General features: G+C 39.2%; 2 protein-coding genes across 2 annotated transcripts; both read right to left on the minus strand.

Moving 5' to 3' along the window:
* Positions 1-1,977: 1,977 nt before the first annotated feature.
* On the minus strand, positions 1,978-3,395 carry LOC117307276 (protein starmaker-like). The gene is made up of 2 exons (XM_033791990.1): positions 3,144-3,395; positions 1,978-2,768 (listed from the first exon to the last, which is right to left on the minus strand). The coding sequence occupies exons 1-2, from the start codon at positions 3,172-3,174 to the stop codon at positions 2,149-2,151; spliced, it is 651 nt and encodes a 216-aa protein (XP_033647881.1). The 5' UTR covers positions 3,175-3,395; the 3' UTR covers positions 1,978-2,148.
* LOC117307275 (PH-interacting protein-like) lies at positions 3,363-16,711 on the minus strand. The gene is made up of 8 exons (XM_033791989.1): positions 16,696-16,711; positions 16,240-16,346; positions 9,213-9,351; positions 8,495-8,647; positions 6,926-7,078; positions 6,135-6,250; positions 4,423-4,748; positions 3,363-3,448 (listed from the first exon to the last, which is right to left on the minus strand). The coding sequence occupies exons 3-8, from the start codon at positions 9,327-9,329 to the stop codon at positions 3,408-3,410; spliced, it is 906 nt and encodes a 301-aa protein (XP_033647880.1). The 5' UTR covers positions 9,330-9,351; positions 16,240-16,346; positions 16,696-16,711; the 3' UTR covers positions 3,363-3,407.
* Between the last annotated feature and the right edge of the window lie 323 nt (positions 16,712-17,034).

The following is a 17,034-nucleotide window of genomic DNA, read 5'->3' on the forward strand; positions in this document are numbered from 1 at the left end:
TAAAACATCGTGAGAAACAGCACCCTCTGAAGTGACGTAGTTTTCGAGAAAGAAGTAATTTTCGACGAATTTGATTTCGAGACCTCAGATTTGGAATTTGAGGTCTCGAAATCAAGCATCTGAAAGCACACAACTTCGTGTGACAAGGGCATTTTTTCGTTCATTATTATCTCGCAACTCGGCTGACCAATTGAGTTAAACATAATACAGGTTTGTTATTTTATGCATAATATGCAGATACAGGTTATTTGTCACTTATGTATTTGAATCTGAGAAAGACTTCAGGCCTGATGAAGCCTTCCTTAGACATCTGAAAGCAACAATTTCATTTGTGCAACGAGTATGTTCAACAAAGGTGTTCCTATTACTTTCTTGCTACTTCGATGACCAATTGAGACAAACTTTTCACAATTATTTTATTGTATGCATATGTTGGGATACACCAAGTGAGAATACTGATCTTTGACAATTGCCAAATGTGTCCAGCGCCTTTAATTCCAATGAAAGTTGTTTATTTTAGCTAAATTGGCATACAATTATCTGGGCCTTTTATCCAACAAAAGGAATTGACCCTTGTTATTGTTATTTTAAAGGCAGTGGACACTGTTGGTAATTACTCAAAATAATCATTAGCATAAAACCTTACTTGGTAACAAGTAATGGGAGAGGTTGATAGTATAAAACATTGTGAGAAACGGCTCCCACTGAAGTGAAGTAGTTTTCGAGAAAGAAGTATTTTTCCATGAATTTGATTTTGAGTTTAGAATTTGAGGTCTCAAATAAAGCATCTGAAAGCACACAACTTCGTGTGACAAGGGTGTTTTTTCTTTTATAGTTATCTCGCAACTTCAACGACCAATTGAACTCAAATTGTCACAGGTTTTTTTATTTTGTGCATAATGTTGAGTTACACCAAGTGAAAAGAATGGTCTTTGACAATTACCAATAGTGTCCAGTGTCTTTAAACAGGATATGTAACCCGGTTTGAGGAACTTGAGTCATCTGATGGCAAGATAAGCACAAATTGTGTCTGGTTTTTATAATTTTGTTATCTGCCCCAAAGTCCATACAAATGTTCTCCAACTGTCTCAATAAAAGAGGGCTCTTAGGTTGAGTTGAGTTTGAGTCACATTGTGGACTACTTATTTCTCCCTTTGGAGAAGGCTTTCCTTCTTTGAAGAAACTTTGAAGGCTCTCTTTCCTTTGGGATTTATTCAGATTTTATTCCGTGATTTCATCCAATTATCAAAAGTAAGATCATACCCACTGACATTTCCAGCAACTTCAATGTCCAACAATTCCTAACTATCAAAATGAAATGGAAAACTGCTTCGTAGAAAAATCACAGACTCCAGAAGAATTTTATGGAAAAAAAAAAAAAAACTTTTATGGAATGAAACTTAGAAAAGTAAAATGAAAATATGTCAGCACCAAAAGGGAACCAACGGTAAACGTGGAGTGAAACCCGGCATTGAATTGTGTGGAAAAGTACTCAAGTAGAAACGTTATCTCAGTATCTGATAAATGGTTTGCATTTGCCAAATCAGTGCAAAACACTTCGTCACCAAAAATAGCCTTTTTAAGGACGCATATTTGAAATTGAACCAACCTGAATATGACCTACAATCCCGACCAAAATGTTGCTCTACCTCCGCGGTCACGTTGGGACAGAAACCCAATCTAGGTAGTGCCCCGGATGGGACTCCAACAAGGGTCCTTGAGGTGGAAGGGGAGGAAAGATACCACTAAGCCAAACCGTCCCACTTGAATATTGGATCTCAGTTTTTGTTTCAACCTGAGATATCAACATCATTTGCAAGCCTGGTACTTCACGGAGGTACCAAAGGTGATGGCCTCCATGCCCCCTGGTCATTGCCTTGGTGCCCTTGAAATGCTCCAGTAGAAATTAACATATTCCTCACGGGGTGCCCTTTAACAAGGAGAAAATGCCTTGGTGCCCTTCAACTGCTTCAGTAGAAATTTACAATTTCCTCAAAGGGCGCCCTTTACCAAGGTGAAAATGCCTTGGTGCCCTTTCAAAAGCGAAGCATACAGTCCTGCATTTGAGTGAGGGCGGGAAGGAGTGAGAAGTGACGCAGAGGGTGACGGTTATTATCAAAGCGTTCTGTTTTGGTGTGGATTGAAGATCTATTCTCCCATAATGCTTAATCTCGCTCGTTGAGTCAACCGTCGCACTCTCCCTCGACTGGACACCGTCTTCGCGACATCCTCCTCCGCATCGTCTGAGACCTCCTCGCTGTCGTACGACTGATTCTCGCTCTCCTCGTCCAGGTCCCTATAAATCACAGTCTGCTTTGCCTGATTACGAGTCTTAGGCTTGCGGCTCGAGCTCGTCACCGCGACAGTCTCCGTTTCAGAATCACTGGAGTTGAAGCGTCCTCTCTTTCTCGTGTTTACTCGGTTAGATCGTCGACTTATCGCCTCCGGACTTGTTGTACTCCTCCTGTTCTTCCGCTTTGATGTGGACCTCGCTCTTGATCGGTCAGACCGCGTTCGATGGTTACGCGCATCGTCTGACATGTTATTGTCCGTGTCACTATCCCTCGACTTCTCGTCGGAGCTATTGTCTGAGGTTGAGACGTCTTCGGTGGCTGAGAACGAATCGTTGCTCGAGTCGGAGTTCTTCTCGCTGCCATTTTCGCTGTCCGAACCCTCTTCCTCCTCATTTTCATCTTCTTCGTTGTCGCTTACTACTGGCTGATTTCTTGTGGAGTACCGCTTCATGTGACCGTTGCTCAAGTTAGAACCTGCGGAGTCAAATTCACATTTACAGTTTTCAAATCAATTCAATCAACATTAATACATATTGGTGAAAAAGAGGAGGATAATTATTTAAATCGAAGCAGTCAAGAGCTGGACAAGAAAAAGATACAATAAAAATTAAATGAAAAATAATACAATGTAATGGATAAAAAACATAGGTTTAATTTCCCTTTGATAACCATTTACCTGAATTCCTTATTGAAGACTAAGAGAAGAACACTGAGCCCAATCTTATTACTTTTGTTCATATACACCGATGCATGTTAGCACTGTATACTCAGTACTTTCCCGAACTTTGTGAAAACAAATCACAGGCATGTTAGTCAATCTTCCAAAACAAATAATTAACTTTCCCTTACCAGAATTTCTTGTAGCAACGTTTCTTCTCATCCCGTTTCGTTTTGGTCTTAATGGTTTAATTTCTTCTTCTTCTTCTTCTTCATTTTCTTCATCATCTTCATCATCTTCATCTTTCTTTTCTTGCTCCACGTCTGTTTCCTTCCCCTCATCCTCCTCATTTTCTTCTTCCTCCTCCTCCTCCTCTTCTTCACTGTTCTCGTCTTGGTCTTCACTTTCTTCTCCCGAATCATCTTTCCTCGTGTTGCTGGATTTCGTTTGCCTCTTCACTCTTTCTGCAACGCTTTTTGTAAATGTCGTTGATTTCCTGAAATGAATTTAAACGATGGGTTTGTGAATGAGACATTCTTGGCGACAAACAACTCTTAACAGTTCATCAATGAACTGCCGAGTGTTTATTTCTGCTTTTAACAATGCACCCTGAGATTCGCAAAATTTATCCAATTACTTGTTTTATTATACCTGAAGTTGTCACTCAACAATGTCAACATTTGATCATTATTATATTTTATGATTTTTGGGGTTGAACAAAGAATTTACTTGAGTGGGATTAAAACCAACGACCTACGGATTAACATGCCGGCGCTCTACCAACTGAGCTATCTAGCCCTATGTTGGCGGTGTCCCTATTTTGTCAATATCTTTGTTCAGGGGTGCCATTATATTTTATGTTAAAGTTGTTACACAATTGGGGTTGAACAAAGACAAATCTACAAAAGACAGACTTGGGCCTTTGACCTGAGCCATCTTGGTTTTATTTCTTAAGTAAGTTTTCAACACCGTGAGGTATTATTATTAAATCGAAAAAGACAAGTCAAATCTGGTCCTGAGTTTACTGGCCCATCGCTAATAACACTGGCCTCAGACCAGTGGTTAAGTGTCAATATTAAGCATAGGGATCTTGTACAACTTGTCCCTCCTTAAAGGCACTGGACAGTATTGGTAATTACTCAAAATAACTGTTAGCATAAAACCTTACTTGCTTGGTAACGAGTAATGGGGAGAGGTTGATAATATAAAACATTGTGAGAAACGGCTCCCTCTGAAGTTAAGCAGTATCGAGAAAGAAGTAAATTTCCACGAATTTGATTTCGAGGCCTCAGAATTAGATTTTGAGGTCTCGAAATCAAGCATCTGAAAGCACACAACTTTTTGTGACAAGGGTGTTTTTTTCTTCCGTTATTATCTCGCAACTTTGACGACCAACTGAGCTCAAATTTTCACAGGTTTGTTATTTTTATAAGACTGGTCTTCCAGTGTCTTTACCTCTCTTATACTGACCTGAGTTTTTACTCTTGGAAGGAATGTTCTTGGCACTTAGTCTGGTACTGGTTGGACTTTCTTTGGCATTTAACTGTCTTGAAGTACTAGGTCTGGCGACGCTGGCTGAGTTCTCTCTGGATGGCCCCGCCCTAGATGACCTTGCCCTGGATGACCCTGCCCTGGATGGCCCCACCCTGGATGGCCCCACCCTGGATGGCCCCGCACGAGTAGGGATCTCTGTCTCCTCGTCTTCTTCGCTGTGAGATGACGAGGCTTTGCTGTTAGAGGACGAGGCTTCGGTGGATGGGCGACGTGATTTCATGCGCGATTTCAAGCTTTTATTTCTGTAATTTTCAAAAGGAACTCGTTAAAAATTGGATATTTGGTCCTCGGAAAAAAGTAGGAATATTTATTATAAAGTGCAAGGGCTATCTAATGATAAGTTTTTACAATTTTCCCAAGGGCAAAACAAAATTTGAAATCAGACTACGATAGGAAAAATGTCATGCCCTTTCGCTATTTGACCTCCACTCAAACTTAAATATAAATTCTTATTAGAATTATTCAATAACATTTGGAAATATTAATTTAGGTAAGATATTCATAACTTAAAATAAAAATTGAAAATTGTAGAAACATTTCAAGCCAGCAATGCGCTAGATCACTGTTAACCTAACTTTCTTGGCAAGTATGTCAAAACTAGTTTTATTTAAATTTTGGAATAAGCAAAGAAGAATTTACTAGAGCGGGACTTCAATGTGCGACCTTCGGATTAACGTGCTGGCCCTCTACCAACCAAGCTATCTAGGCCTAATGTTTGCGGTCTACATACATAGGGAGACCGCCAACACAGCTATTTAGACCTAATGTAATTTTTGACTCAAGAAATAACTGAGAACCCTGTTTGCCATGCTTTGGAAACCTTTGTTCAACCCAAAATATAACATTTTTACCCAATTAGTTTTGGACTAGTTTTTTACAAAAAGTAATAAAGAAATAAAATCAATTATTGCACAAACTAGAAAACAGCAAGCAATATAAAATAGATGAGTCCTGAATGTGTGCACATAAAAACAATCTGAAAGCTTCCAGTACAACAGATGTATAACTGGAAAGGAAATGTACATGTAAACATAATAGTAAAAAGTCATGGATATTAATTTTTTTGAAAACTGAAAAACAATTAAAAGCATAATCATTGCCATTATCAAGACACACATAAAAGACTTGTTAAGACACAAAAACAATCAATAGTATACAAACATATAGAATCAAGCAATGAAAACACCCAAATGAAAAGCTTAAATATTTATCAATAAATGATGAAAATAGTGCAAACCCAGAGTGACTGGCATGCCAATGGATAAAACGTCTAATCATTTAAACATAATGCTACTTCTGTTATTATTGTAGAAGATCAAGACAAAACTACAGATACAAGTACTACAGAATACAAGTTTACGACAACAGCAAACAATTGCAGCATGCATCAATTTATGAGAGGACAAGTGCAAACCAATATAACAATCTAGTTCACTTGTCTTCATTGTAGAGAACTTATTAAAACCATCGCTGCTTATGCTGGCTTTTTGTCAGAGAACAACTGTACAGGGAAAACACAATAGCGTGATTGACTAGAAAGCTAGCATGCCCTGCGCTGTGAAGCTGTGGGGGCGCACCCATATTGTGTCCAAACCTAAGTAAAAGCCTTTATGTTTTTTAGGGTTTACCTCTTGAGTCCTGAACGGACTTGCTTCTCATACTTTAGAGCTGATTTGTAGTCGCTTAGAATAGGTCTGAATTGCTCCTCGAAGAGTGCTGATAAACGTAACGTCATGGAATAGATCTGAAATGATTAGAAAGAATGAAAAGGTAAGGTCACTTATTAAAGATTTTCTAAACTTATTTAGCGGTAATAATTTTAAAACATTTTGCATGGTGAAGATACAATCAAGTAAGGTTTGCGGAAACACCATGTAGGGCTATGGTGGTTCTGAGATAACCAATAATGGTATAACAACTGAGACAATTCTATCAGTATGCTCCATCAACATGCTTGAATCGCCTTCTTCTGAAGATGATCGGAGCATACTGATCAAAAGTTAAGATGTTAAATCATCGGTTCTTCTCAGAACTACCACAGCTCATACGAGAGTGGTAACATTAATATAACATTATTTATTTTGGTTTTTACCCATATACACTGATGTGTGTAAGCACTGTATATACTCAGTACTTTCTTGAGCTCTGTGAAAAAAAAATACACGCATATTACTCGGGTGGGATTCAAACCCACGACCATTGCAATTCTAGAGGTGTGTCATTCTAACTAGACCACCGAGATTGCCCGATAGCTAGAGGCAGTTCCAATCATATGTTTCAGCAGGTACTGCTGCTTATCTACGTGGTGTGTGTGATTGATTGTTAATAAGTACGCCCATTTTGAGCCTTATGCTGCATACTCCTCAGGAGTTCAATTTATTAAGTAGCATGTCAAAACAGCTTTAGGGGAAACATTTACCTTAGATTTTTTGTTTGGGGTGTAGCTTTTTGAGTTGGTGAAGACGAGGCGTACGTCTTTACAGAATTCCATGGGGTCTTGGTAGATCATTCCTTCAAGTTGCTCTCGGACTATGTTCAAGTCCATAGGGGTGTCTATGATGGTGCGATAATCCTACAAGGAATAAGATTACAAAGAGAGACCCATAATTGTTTGGTTTCTGTTTTAAAGGCAGTGGACGTCGATCTTGCACGAGATGAACCTAATGTAAATGTTATGTTAAAGACACTGGACACTATTGGTAACTGTCAAAGACCAGTCTTCTCACTCGGTTATCTCAACATTATGCATAAAATAACAAATCTGTGAAAATTTGAGCTCAATCGGTCGCCCAAGTTGCAAGATATTCATGAAAGAAAAGAACAACCTTGTCGCACCATGGTCACACGAAATTGTGTGTTTTCAGATGCTTGATTTCGAGACCTCAAATTCTAAATCTGATGTCTCAAAATCAAACTTGTGGACAATTAAGTAAGTGCCACTTCAGAGGGAGCTGTTTCTCACAATGTTTTATACTATCAACCTCTCCCCATTACTCGTTACCAAGTACATGTAAGGTTTTGTGCTTATAATTATTTTGAGTAATTACCAATAGTGTCCACTACCTTTAAGTTCGCCTGTCTGATACAAACATTTATTTGAGTCGACCTTGAGTCGCTCCTAATCTAATAGGTTAGGACTCTGGCACACCTGTCTGAAACAGGTATTCGGGATATAAAGCTATAAAGCTATAAATTGAACTATAATTGATGTTAAATTTGTAACGGACACAAAGAATAGCATTTGGTTATTACCCTTACACCGGTGTTTGTAAAGCACTTTATAAGCAGTGCATTCTCAAGTCCAGTAAAAAAAACAAAAAACGTATTACTAAGCTTGGGCGATATTGATTTATTTTATTCACGATATATCGCCGACAATATATCGCGATATTCGATATAATCGCGATTAATTAAATTTGACATCATCCGTCTTCAAACTCCCAGTGAAAGTTGTAGAAGAGACAGTCATAGCATAAGAGAGGTGTTCTAATGATCTATTCTTCTGGTTTTACTCCAAACCTATGGGATGCAAGATGTTTCAGCTAGGAAATACATCGCGATATTGCGATACTTAATCCATATCGCGATATATCGATTTTTCGATTAAAACCAAATCGATCCGATTTCGAAATCGTTTCCAAATTAGTATCGCGATATTCGATAAAATCGTGGTACCGCTCAAGCTTACATATTACTCGGTTGGGATCTCAACCCATAACCTTTGTAATTCTAGAGCTGATGTGTTTACTACTAGTGTACCATCGAGATTGTACAATCTGAATCCATTCAGCCTGCAACTGCTGCATAACGCAGATCACACTAAAGATAAAGAATACAACCTGGGAAACAGCAGTGATCCCCCTAAGTGGATGCATCTTTTAATTCAAATAATATCAATTGATCAATGGGAACCACAAGGGAACTGACATGGTAAAAAGTAAAATAAAATAAAATAATAAATAATAAAATAAAAATAATAATTACTTACCGGATAAAGCATTTCATCGACTGAGTAACGGAAGGGCTCAGAGTCTTGACAATTCCACAGCATTTGAGTAAGTTCTTTACATTGTTTGATCCAAGCTTTGGTGTCGTAGCTAGCGAGGCTTCGAATCCGCTTAGCAGGAGGTGAACCAAACTCCTATTGAAAGTAGAATGATATAGTTAAAGACAGTTGACACTATTGGTAATTGTCCACTGCCTTTAAAGCATCGGAATTCAAAATACACACTGTATGGGTAAAAAAAACAAAATTGATATTCTTTTATCCCCGATGCAAATTTAATATCTATTATATCATTGCGGTAAACATAGGATTTGACCTGCCTGTAGCTACCGGGCAGTCTCGGTAGTCTACTTGGTAAGACACTGCTCTAGAATTGCAAGGGTCGTGGGTTTGAATCCCACATGAGTAATATGCCTGTGATATTTTTTCACAGGATTCGGGAAACTACTGAGTATACAGTGCTAACACACATTGGTGTATGGGTAAAAAACCAAAATTCAGATAATAGTCTGAATTTTTTCATCCCTGACACCACAGTCATCAATCCTTGTCATTTGATTGGTGGAACACGTGTCACATGTCATAATTTATGATGCCATGTACTTACTGCTATGATGTGCGACACTCAAGATTTAATATAGGAGTCCTATATGGATAAATATAGGATACATGATTTTGTTTCATTCCAACCAAAACTTACCGCTGTCCGCTTTCTACTCGTTGCCGGTCGGTCTTCATCCTCACTTGAGGAGGTATCTTCAATCTTGACCAGTTCGTCTGCGTCCATCGCCCTCGTCTGTTTTTTGTAGACGACCATTGCATCCGTGCACTTTGAATTCCTGGCAAGGAAAAAAAAATCAAAGTTTAATTCCTAAGAGCACTGTATCCTATTAAAGAAAGATGGCGAATAACACAGTTTTCACAATGTTAAAATAAAACAGAATCTTGCAAAACTTTTGTCTTCATCCAAGACCTAAAAAGACAAAAATTGCAAATCACATTTAAACAAATGACAAAATCCAGGTACATGAAACACTCTTTTCTTTGGGACAATTTTCACCTTGTAAACCACTACACAGTTCTATGTAAGGGAATTGATGGTGCTATGTAAGAGATGAGGTCACATACTTCAAAACGTAGCTCCACATACCTTGCAGGAACAAAATACTGAGCGCTTTGATGCGTCCCTAAGAACGTGATAAAGCGCTACATAAGAACCTATTATTATTATTATTATTATAAGAGTTACTTCAACATAGATCTGTTCAAAAGTTCACTTAAATCATATCTTATAAAGCCTAATAATCATTATCATTATTATTGTAAGTAAACAACGAGCCACAACTCAGTGTGACTGGTACTCTGATTAAGTAATCCGTGAATACTTTATCAATACACAGAGGCGGTTACCAATGTGACACCAGGAAAGACTTCTGGCTCCACAAGATAGCGCCCTCAATGTCTGTAGCTCAACTGCAGTAGACTTGCCATCTGTCTCTTCTTCGTAAATGAACAGATAGAAAATTTGTGCTGATTGGTGTTGAGATGCATGTTTGGAAAACGCTTTTTTTTTGCAAAATTTTGTCAAATATTGCGGCCATTTGCAGCCGCTCTAGGCTCGAAGTACAAAGATTAATCGCGAGTTAGGACGAGTAACTCGTCCTAACTTAGAATGGGTTCAATGTGTCAAATCATCTATGGATGCCGAACTTAATTCGTCCGAAGTCCTAGGATTAATCCTAAGTTAGGAAGAGTTTAGTGAAATCGACGACAGGTCATCTTCAAAGTCAATACGTCAGTTGGTTGGACTAAGTGGCAGTAGACAATTATAGTTCTAAAAAATTGTGGGCATACTCAGAACAAAGTAAAAGAAAAACCAAGGGAAAAAAGATGACCTGGTGTCTGTAGTGTCCCAAAGTTCCCCATTCCATTAAAATCTAGTATCGTATATCTCTTTCCTTCAGTAGTCGTTGCGATTCCTTAATCGTATCCTTCCTCAACTCATCCAGCTCATGTGACCTCACCTGACCATGTGACCTGATCTCTTGATCATGTGACCTCTCCTCTTGGCCCCTATTGGTCATCAGGTCGTCAAACTCGTTCCTCCTCGTCTCCTTTCGCTCTTCGAACCTTCGCCTCATCTCGGCTCTCTTGCTGATGTATATAGCTCGAACCTGAGGATCCTTCAAGATCCCATCAAATTCTCCAGTGTCGATATCCTCCTGTTAGAGTTATGAAAAAGAAAGCAATTTGCACGATAATTTTTAAAGGGTTTTGTTACCTTTTGTAGATCAAGTTTTCGGCTATGACATGAATCCCTACTCACTATGAATGGAGATGTGATTTTCAAGTTAAGCTAACAACAGCTAAATACCAGTAACAAGCAATATGAAACAAATGAACATTTGGCTGGTAATCCTGTTTTCATCAAAAAAGAAAATTCATGCTAAGCAAATTTCCGTGCTTAGCAGCTCTATGTAATTGGGCCCTGTTCTTTTCAGAACCAACACTATTCACAAAACATTTTCCCGTGGTGCTACCGATAACCTCACCTATCTATATGATTAAAATAATTTTGAGATATTAAGAGATATTTATTAAAAAATTATAATTTTTACCTCATCGTCCAAGTTGTGTTTTGTATTTGGAGGTTCTTCTACTTCTTTGGCTAAATTATCCTTGTCAATAACGATCTCTTCATCATCTAGCTGCTCTTTGTTATAAAGGTCAACGACCACGTTGTCTTCAATATGTCCTGAAAGATCAGGGTTCACGGCTGGGTTTTCCTCTGAATTGACAACAAAATTTTATTACAAATAACCCTCCTACTTTTTGACCATTTATTATTATCCACTGTGGTTTGATTGATATGTTATGCAGTATGGCAAACCCTTCAGCAAGAACTTATGGGGTGGATATATGGAAGTTTCCCCAACAGACCTCGGTATCGTTTGAAAGTAATGTGCACAGCGCAAAGTTGAGCAGGGGAACGTGATAGTTGAACAACAACGCCTTGAACAAAAGACTAGTGCATCCCTCTGAAGTCAGTTAAATTCACAACTCTCACTATACTTAGAATGTTCATGTATTAAAAGTGCATTTGTGTTTTGTTTGTATGGGCATGCCTACCACAAGCTTTGGCTTTTCTGGTTATGCCCCCCCCCCCCCCATTTCCAATTCTCCTCAGTACTGTTCTTTGTCATTGTTTTTTTTTTTCTTCTCTGTTGGAACGGAAATAAATGTCTTGAAATGAAATGAAACATTGAAAACTCACTTATGATATCTTGACGTTGTGGTCGAGTACGTCTGCTGAGGTCCGACTAGTCTCCAAGTCAGAGCCAGCTCTACCATCTTGCCGGCATCCAGCATCCCAAATCCAAACTTCTCATTGGTGTGGAAGCCAGCGCCGTTAATGTGCCAGCCAGACTCTTCCACATTGGGAATGTGGGATCCGTGAACAACGATGTGCTGTAGATCATGCCAGGTCAGATTTGGGCTGCAGAAGAAAGACAAACGATAGTATTAATATGACTATTATTATTAATAATAATAATAATAATAATAATAATAATAATAATAATAATAATAATAATAATAATAATAATAATAATAATAATAATAATAATAATAATAATAATAATAATAATAATAATAATAATAATAATAATAATAATAATAATAATAATAATAATAATAATAATAATAATAATAATAATAATAATAATAATTAGGAAAATAATAGGAAAAGGCTGACAGAAATGTCAGCCGTGGTAAGTAAAGTCCTTGGGTCGGTAAGTAAGGATAATTTATCGGAAACTAACCGTCTTATTTTTGCAGGGGCAGTTGTAGTAGGGGAAAAGTTAGGGGTAGAGGTGTCTCAACAAGGGAACAGTACACCATGGTGGAAACGTCGGCTGGAGGGTCAAATTAAAGATTTGCGAAGAGATCTCAGTAGAATAGAACAAATGAATAAGGGTTTATTGAATAGTTCAGACTTAAGGAATACAATTATGACAAAGTACAACGTCAAACGTAAGGGTGTGAGTGTTGTAATAGAGGAGATTAAGCAAAGGGTTAAGGCTAAGGCTGCAAAAGTGAAGAGGTATGACGACAGGGTTAGACAATTTCACCAGAATAGATTATTTAACACCAATCAGCGTCAGTTGTTTAAGGAATTGGATGGGAAGGCTGACAGCACGCAAGCGGTTCCGAGACCAACAGAGGCAAAAACTTTCTGGGGTGGTATTTGGGACAAACCAGTAAAACACAACCGACAAGCGGAATGGCTAACAGATGTGAAAGATGAATTGAGAGGGGTACAACAGCAAGAAGGGTTCCAGATTGACGTGGACAAGGTTAAGAGACAGATAAAGAAGGTGCCAAATTGGAAAGCCCCGGGTATGGACCATGTGCATGGGTACTGGTTGAAGAACTTCCGTAGTTTGCATGAGCGAATGGCCCTACAATTGCAAGACTGTCTAGTACAGGGTAAGGTCCCATCTTGGATGACTGAGGCAAAAACAGTGCTGATCATGAAGGATGTCAAGAAAGGTAACATTGCCAGTAATTATAGACCAATCACGTGCTTACCTGTGATGTATAAACTCTTGACCAGTATGATTGCAGAAGACCTATATCGCCATATGGATGACCAGCAGTTGTTTCCCGGAGGAGCAGAAAGGCTGTAAGAAGCGGTCCAGAGGTACGAAGGATCAACTTATCATCGATAAGGCTGTACTGAAGGACTGCAGGAGCAGAAAGACTAATTTGGCAATGGCGTGGATTGACTACAAGAAGGCGTATGACATGGTATCGCACACATGGATAATGGAATGTCTGGATATGGTTGGAGTGGCTGATACAGTAAAACGTCTTTTAGGTGAGAGCATGAAGACGTGGCGAACAAATCTGACAGCCAACGATGATAATCTGGGCAAGGTATGCATAAGAAGAGGTATTTTCCAAGGTGACTCTCTGTCTCCGCTGCTGTTTGTTCTTGCGATGATGCCCCTGTCGATGATTCTAAGGAAGGTGAGTGCAGGTTATGTAATGAAGAAGGACGGATGTAAGATCAACCATCTGCTTTTTATGGACGATTTGAAGTTGTTTGCGAAGAATGAGGCCGAGATCGACTCTTTGGTGCAGACCGTCAGGATTTTCAGTGATGACATTGGGATGCAGTTCGGTCTGGAGAAATGTGCTTCAATGACCATGAAGAGGGGGAAGAGGGTACATTCCGATGGCATTGCTCTGCCAGATGGTGCACAGTTGAGGGCTTTGGGTGAGGAGGAGAGTTATCGGTATCTTGGTGTACTTGAATCGGACCATGTCCTTCACAAGGAATCAAAGGTAAGGCTGAAGGCAGAATACATCAGGCGTGTAAAGAAATGTTTGAAGTCTAAACTAAACGGGGGGAACATGATTAAGGCGATTAACACATGGGCCGTGTCTTTGATGAGGTACAGTGCGGGTATTGTCGAGTGGACTAAGGAAGATCTAGATGTCACTGACAGGAGGACAAGAAAACTAATGACCATGCATGGCATGCTACACCCGCGGTCAAATGTTAGTAGACTCTATCTTCCGAGGTCAGAGGGCGGAAGGGGGTTGCTTAGCGTGGCGGACAGTGTTAACATCGAGCGCAGAAGCTTGCATTGTCATGTCAGGAGGACCGAGGAGAGCTTGTTGAAAGTTGCACAAAGGTACACGAGGGCAGACGAAGTTGGGCCGAAAGAGTACAAGAGGGAAAGGAAGGAGGAAAGACATCAAGATTGGAGGAACAAACCACTTCATGGCCGGTTCTTGAGGTGTACTGAGGAAGTGGCCAGCAGCAAGTCATGGAATTGGTTAAAGAGTGGAGAACTAAAGAAGGAAACAGAGGGCTTGATTACTGCGGCGCAAGACCAGTCTCTAAGGACAAATGTAATGAAGGCAAGGATAGAGAAAGCAAACGTCTCTCCTATGTGTAGAATGTGCAATAAAGCAGAGGAGACTGTATTTCATATTGTTAGCGAATGCAGTAAGATGGCCCAGACGGAGTACAAAGGAAGACATGACAAGCTGGCCAAGGTGATTCACTGGGATCTGTGTAAGAAGTATGGTGTCAAAGTACTTGCGAAATGGTATGACCATGTTCCGGAGAAAGTTGTAGAGAACGACCAGTTCAAGATCCTATGGGACTTTAACATTCAGACCGATCATGTTATACAACATAGGCGTCCGGATGTTGTGCTATTAGATAAGACGAAGAAGATGTGTCATCTCATTGACATAGCGGTGCCAGGTGATATAAGGGTAGCTTCGAAGGAGATGGAAAAGATCGAGAAGTACCAGGACCTGGCCAGGGAACTTCGTAAGATTTGGCAGGTAAAGGTAAAAGTAGTCCCCGTGGTGGTTGGAGCACTTGGCACCATTCCCAAAGCACTGGGGAAACATCTAGATGAAATAGGGACAAATGTGAGGGTAGATCTATTACAGAAGGCAGCGCTTTTGGGAACAGCGAGGATCCTGAGAAAGACCCTTGAGATCTAAGGCTACGGGACGTAGCCCGGCTCGAGGAGTTACCGGCACAAAGGAAAATGAGATCTTTCTTTTGCATGCTGTGATAAAATGAAATAATAATAATAATAATAATAATAATAATAATAATAATAATAATAATAATAATAATAATAACCCGTTTTTATACATGCTATATAGCACTTTTCACACCTGGAGGGCGTCCCAAAGCGCTTCACATTATAACCCCTGGTCACTGGGCCTTAACTCACTCCTTAAACCATCTCAGCCTGTGCAACAATGCGCTACTAGGCTAAATCAATCACAAGAACCATCTCTGCCCTAACAGGTACCCATTTACACCTGGGTGGAGAGAAGTAATTATAGTGAAGTGTCTGGCTCAGGGACCAGGATTAACATTTATCATGTTTATTGTTTTCCTTGTATCTTACAAAATTGGTTTTAATTGAGTTAAATGGACCATTCCAAAACCTAAAGCCATGTCGAACTGTCTTTGGTGGGAAACATCAATTAGTGTTTTGAGTATTAATATGGAGTTGTAGGCCCCTATTTTTCATTATGCATTTATAAAAACCCAGTGAGAGTTTACCTTTTGTGAAAAAAAGTTAACAATCAGATTGATGTAGGGAGAATATTGTGCCTATGGGTTTATTTAATAATTCCCAATGCAAAATTAACATCTATTTATGGGAAGGTACACGTTTGGTAAATACTCAAAACAAGTATTAACTTAAAAACTGACTTGACAATGAGCATTGAGGAGCTGTTGATAGTATAAAACATTGTGGGAAACGCCTCCCTCTAAAGTAACGTAGATTTTGAGAAAGAGGTAATTTCTCACTAAAATAATAAAATACTTCTTAGCTAGAAGTCTTTTATTCCTATCTGAAAGCACACAAATTCGTCCAACAAGGGTGTTTTTTCTTTCATCATTTTCTCGCAACTTTGATGACCGATTGAGCCAAAATTTTCACAGGTTTGTTATTTTATGCTTATGATGGGATACACCATGTGAGAACACTGGTCTTTGACAATTACCAAATGTGTACCTTCCCTATAAACCATTGTGTTATTACATGTACCCGTCATTAAAATAGAGGATTCAAACTTCCTGAATTCAGTGCACTTGTATTGGCTCAGGCCCACGACATGCCACAGAGCTTGGTAATCATTGAGTATATCTGAAAGAAAATCTGATGTCAACTTACTTAGCTTGGAGAACCAGTGCAAAGAGACCTGCTGCTAGTGGGACTGCACTGGATCTGGATGTCCCGATGAAATTATCAATGCAACCATCACGGATGTCCGTTGTGATCTGTGATGGATGAAATCAAAACAAGAGAATGGTAATCAAAACTATTCACCAATGCAACACCATAGTATTGTTAAAATTCCAAGAGAACGGTAGTCGAGCACATGCTGGAATACTTAACTGATCCATTCCCACTGTCTCAACTTTTCAGACACTCCCTTTAATAATTGTTGAATGCAAGCCCACTACATGTCTTCACTTAAATCCAATACTTCAATATTAGTCGTCCCTCTCACACCTACATGTAATTCTTGGGGGATAAATCTTTCCTTTTTCTGTATTTAGTTTCATGCGCAAGTCTTCTTCTTTTATTTATTATTAATACCAAGAAGCAAATGCATCGTCTACTTACCACCAGATTTTGAGGTTTACTGCTCCGCAGTCGTCTCCGTTATTACCGCCGTTACCCGAGGCCCAGGGTGTAGATGGAGCCCTTGCCACCACGACCCTAAACAGCGCATTGGGGTCTGTCTTTGACGGAATGCGCTCTACAAGAGTGATTTATTATTATTATTAAACAATAATAATAATAATATTTATTACTTAAGAGTCAGTTCAGGTAAATAATTGACATAGTTGCTCACGGTCAAAAAATTTTTTTTTTTATACTTTGTTGGTTGAAGGGCCTTGGGGTGCAAGTAAACAAAATTGCATTTTCAATTCTATATATAGCCCGTTGCCATGGTTACGG

The sequence above is a fragment of the Asterias rubens genome, chromosome 2 (assembly GCF_902459465.1).
Source record: "Asterias rubens chromosome 2, eAstRub1.3, whole genome shotgun sequence".
Classification (NCBI taxonomy): Eukaryota; Metazoa; Echinodermata; class Asteroidea; order Forcipulatida; family Asteriidae; genus Asterias; species Asterias rubens.

Excerpts from the sequence above, each read along its gene's own strand:
- LOC117307276 (XM_033791990.1), bottom strand. The coding sequence starts at position 3,174 with ATGAGAAGAAACGTTGCTACAAGAAATTCTG. Across the intron at positions 2,769-3,143 it reads CGTTGCTACAAGAAATTCTG|GTTCTAACTTGAGCAACGGT; the intron begins GTAAGGGAAAGT and ends TTGACTCCGCAG.
- LOC117307275 (XM_033791989.1), bottom strand. The coding sequence starts at position 9,329 with ATGGTCGTCTACAAAAAACAGACGAGGGCGATGGACGCAGACGAACTG. Across the intron at positions 7,079-8,494 it reads TCGATGAAATGCTTTATCCG|GATTATCGCACCATCATAGA; the intron begins GTAAGTAATTAT and ends TATTCCTTGTAG. Across the intron at positions 6,251-6,925 it reads CCCCAAACAAAAAATCTAAG|ATCTATTCCATGACGTTACG; the intron begins GTAAATGTTTCC and ends TAATCATTTCAG.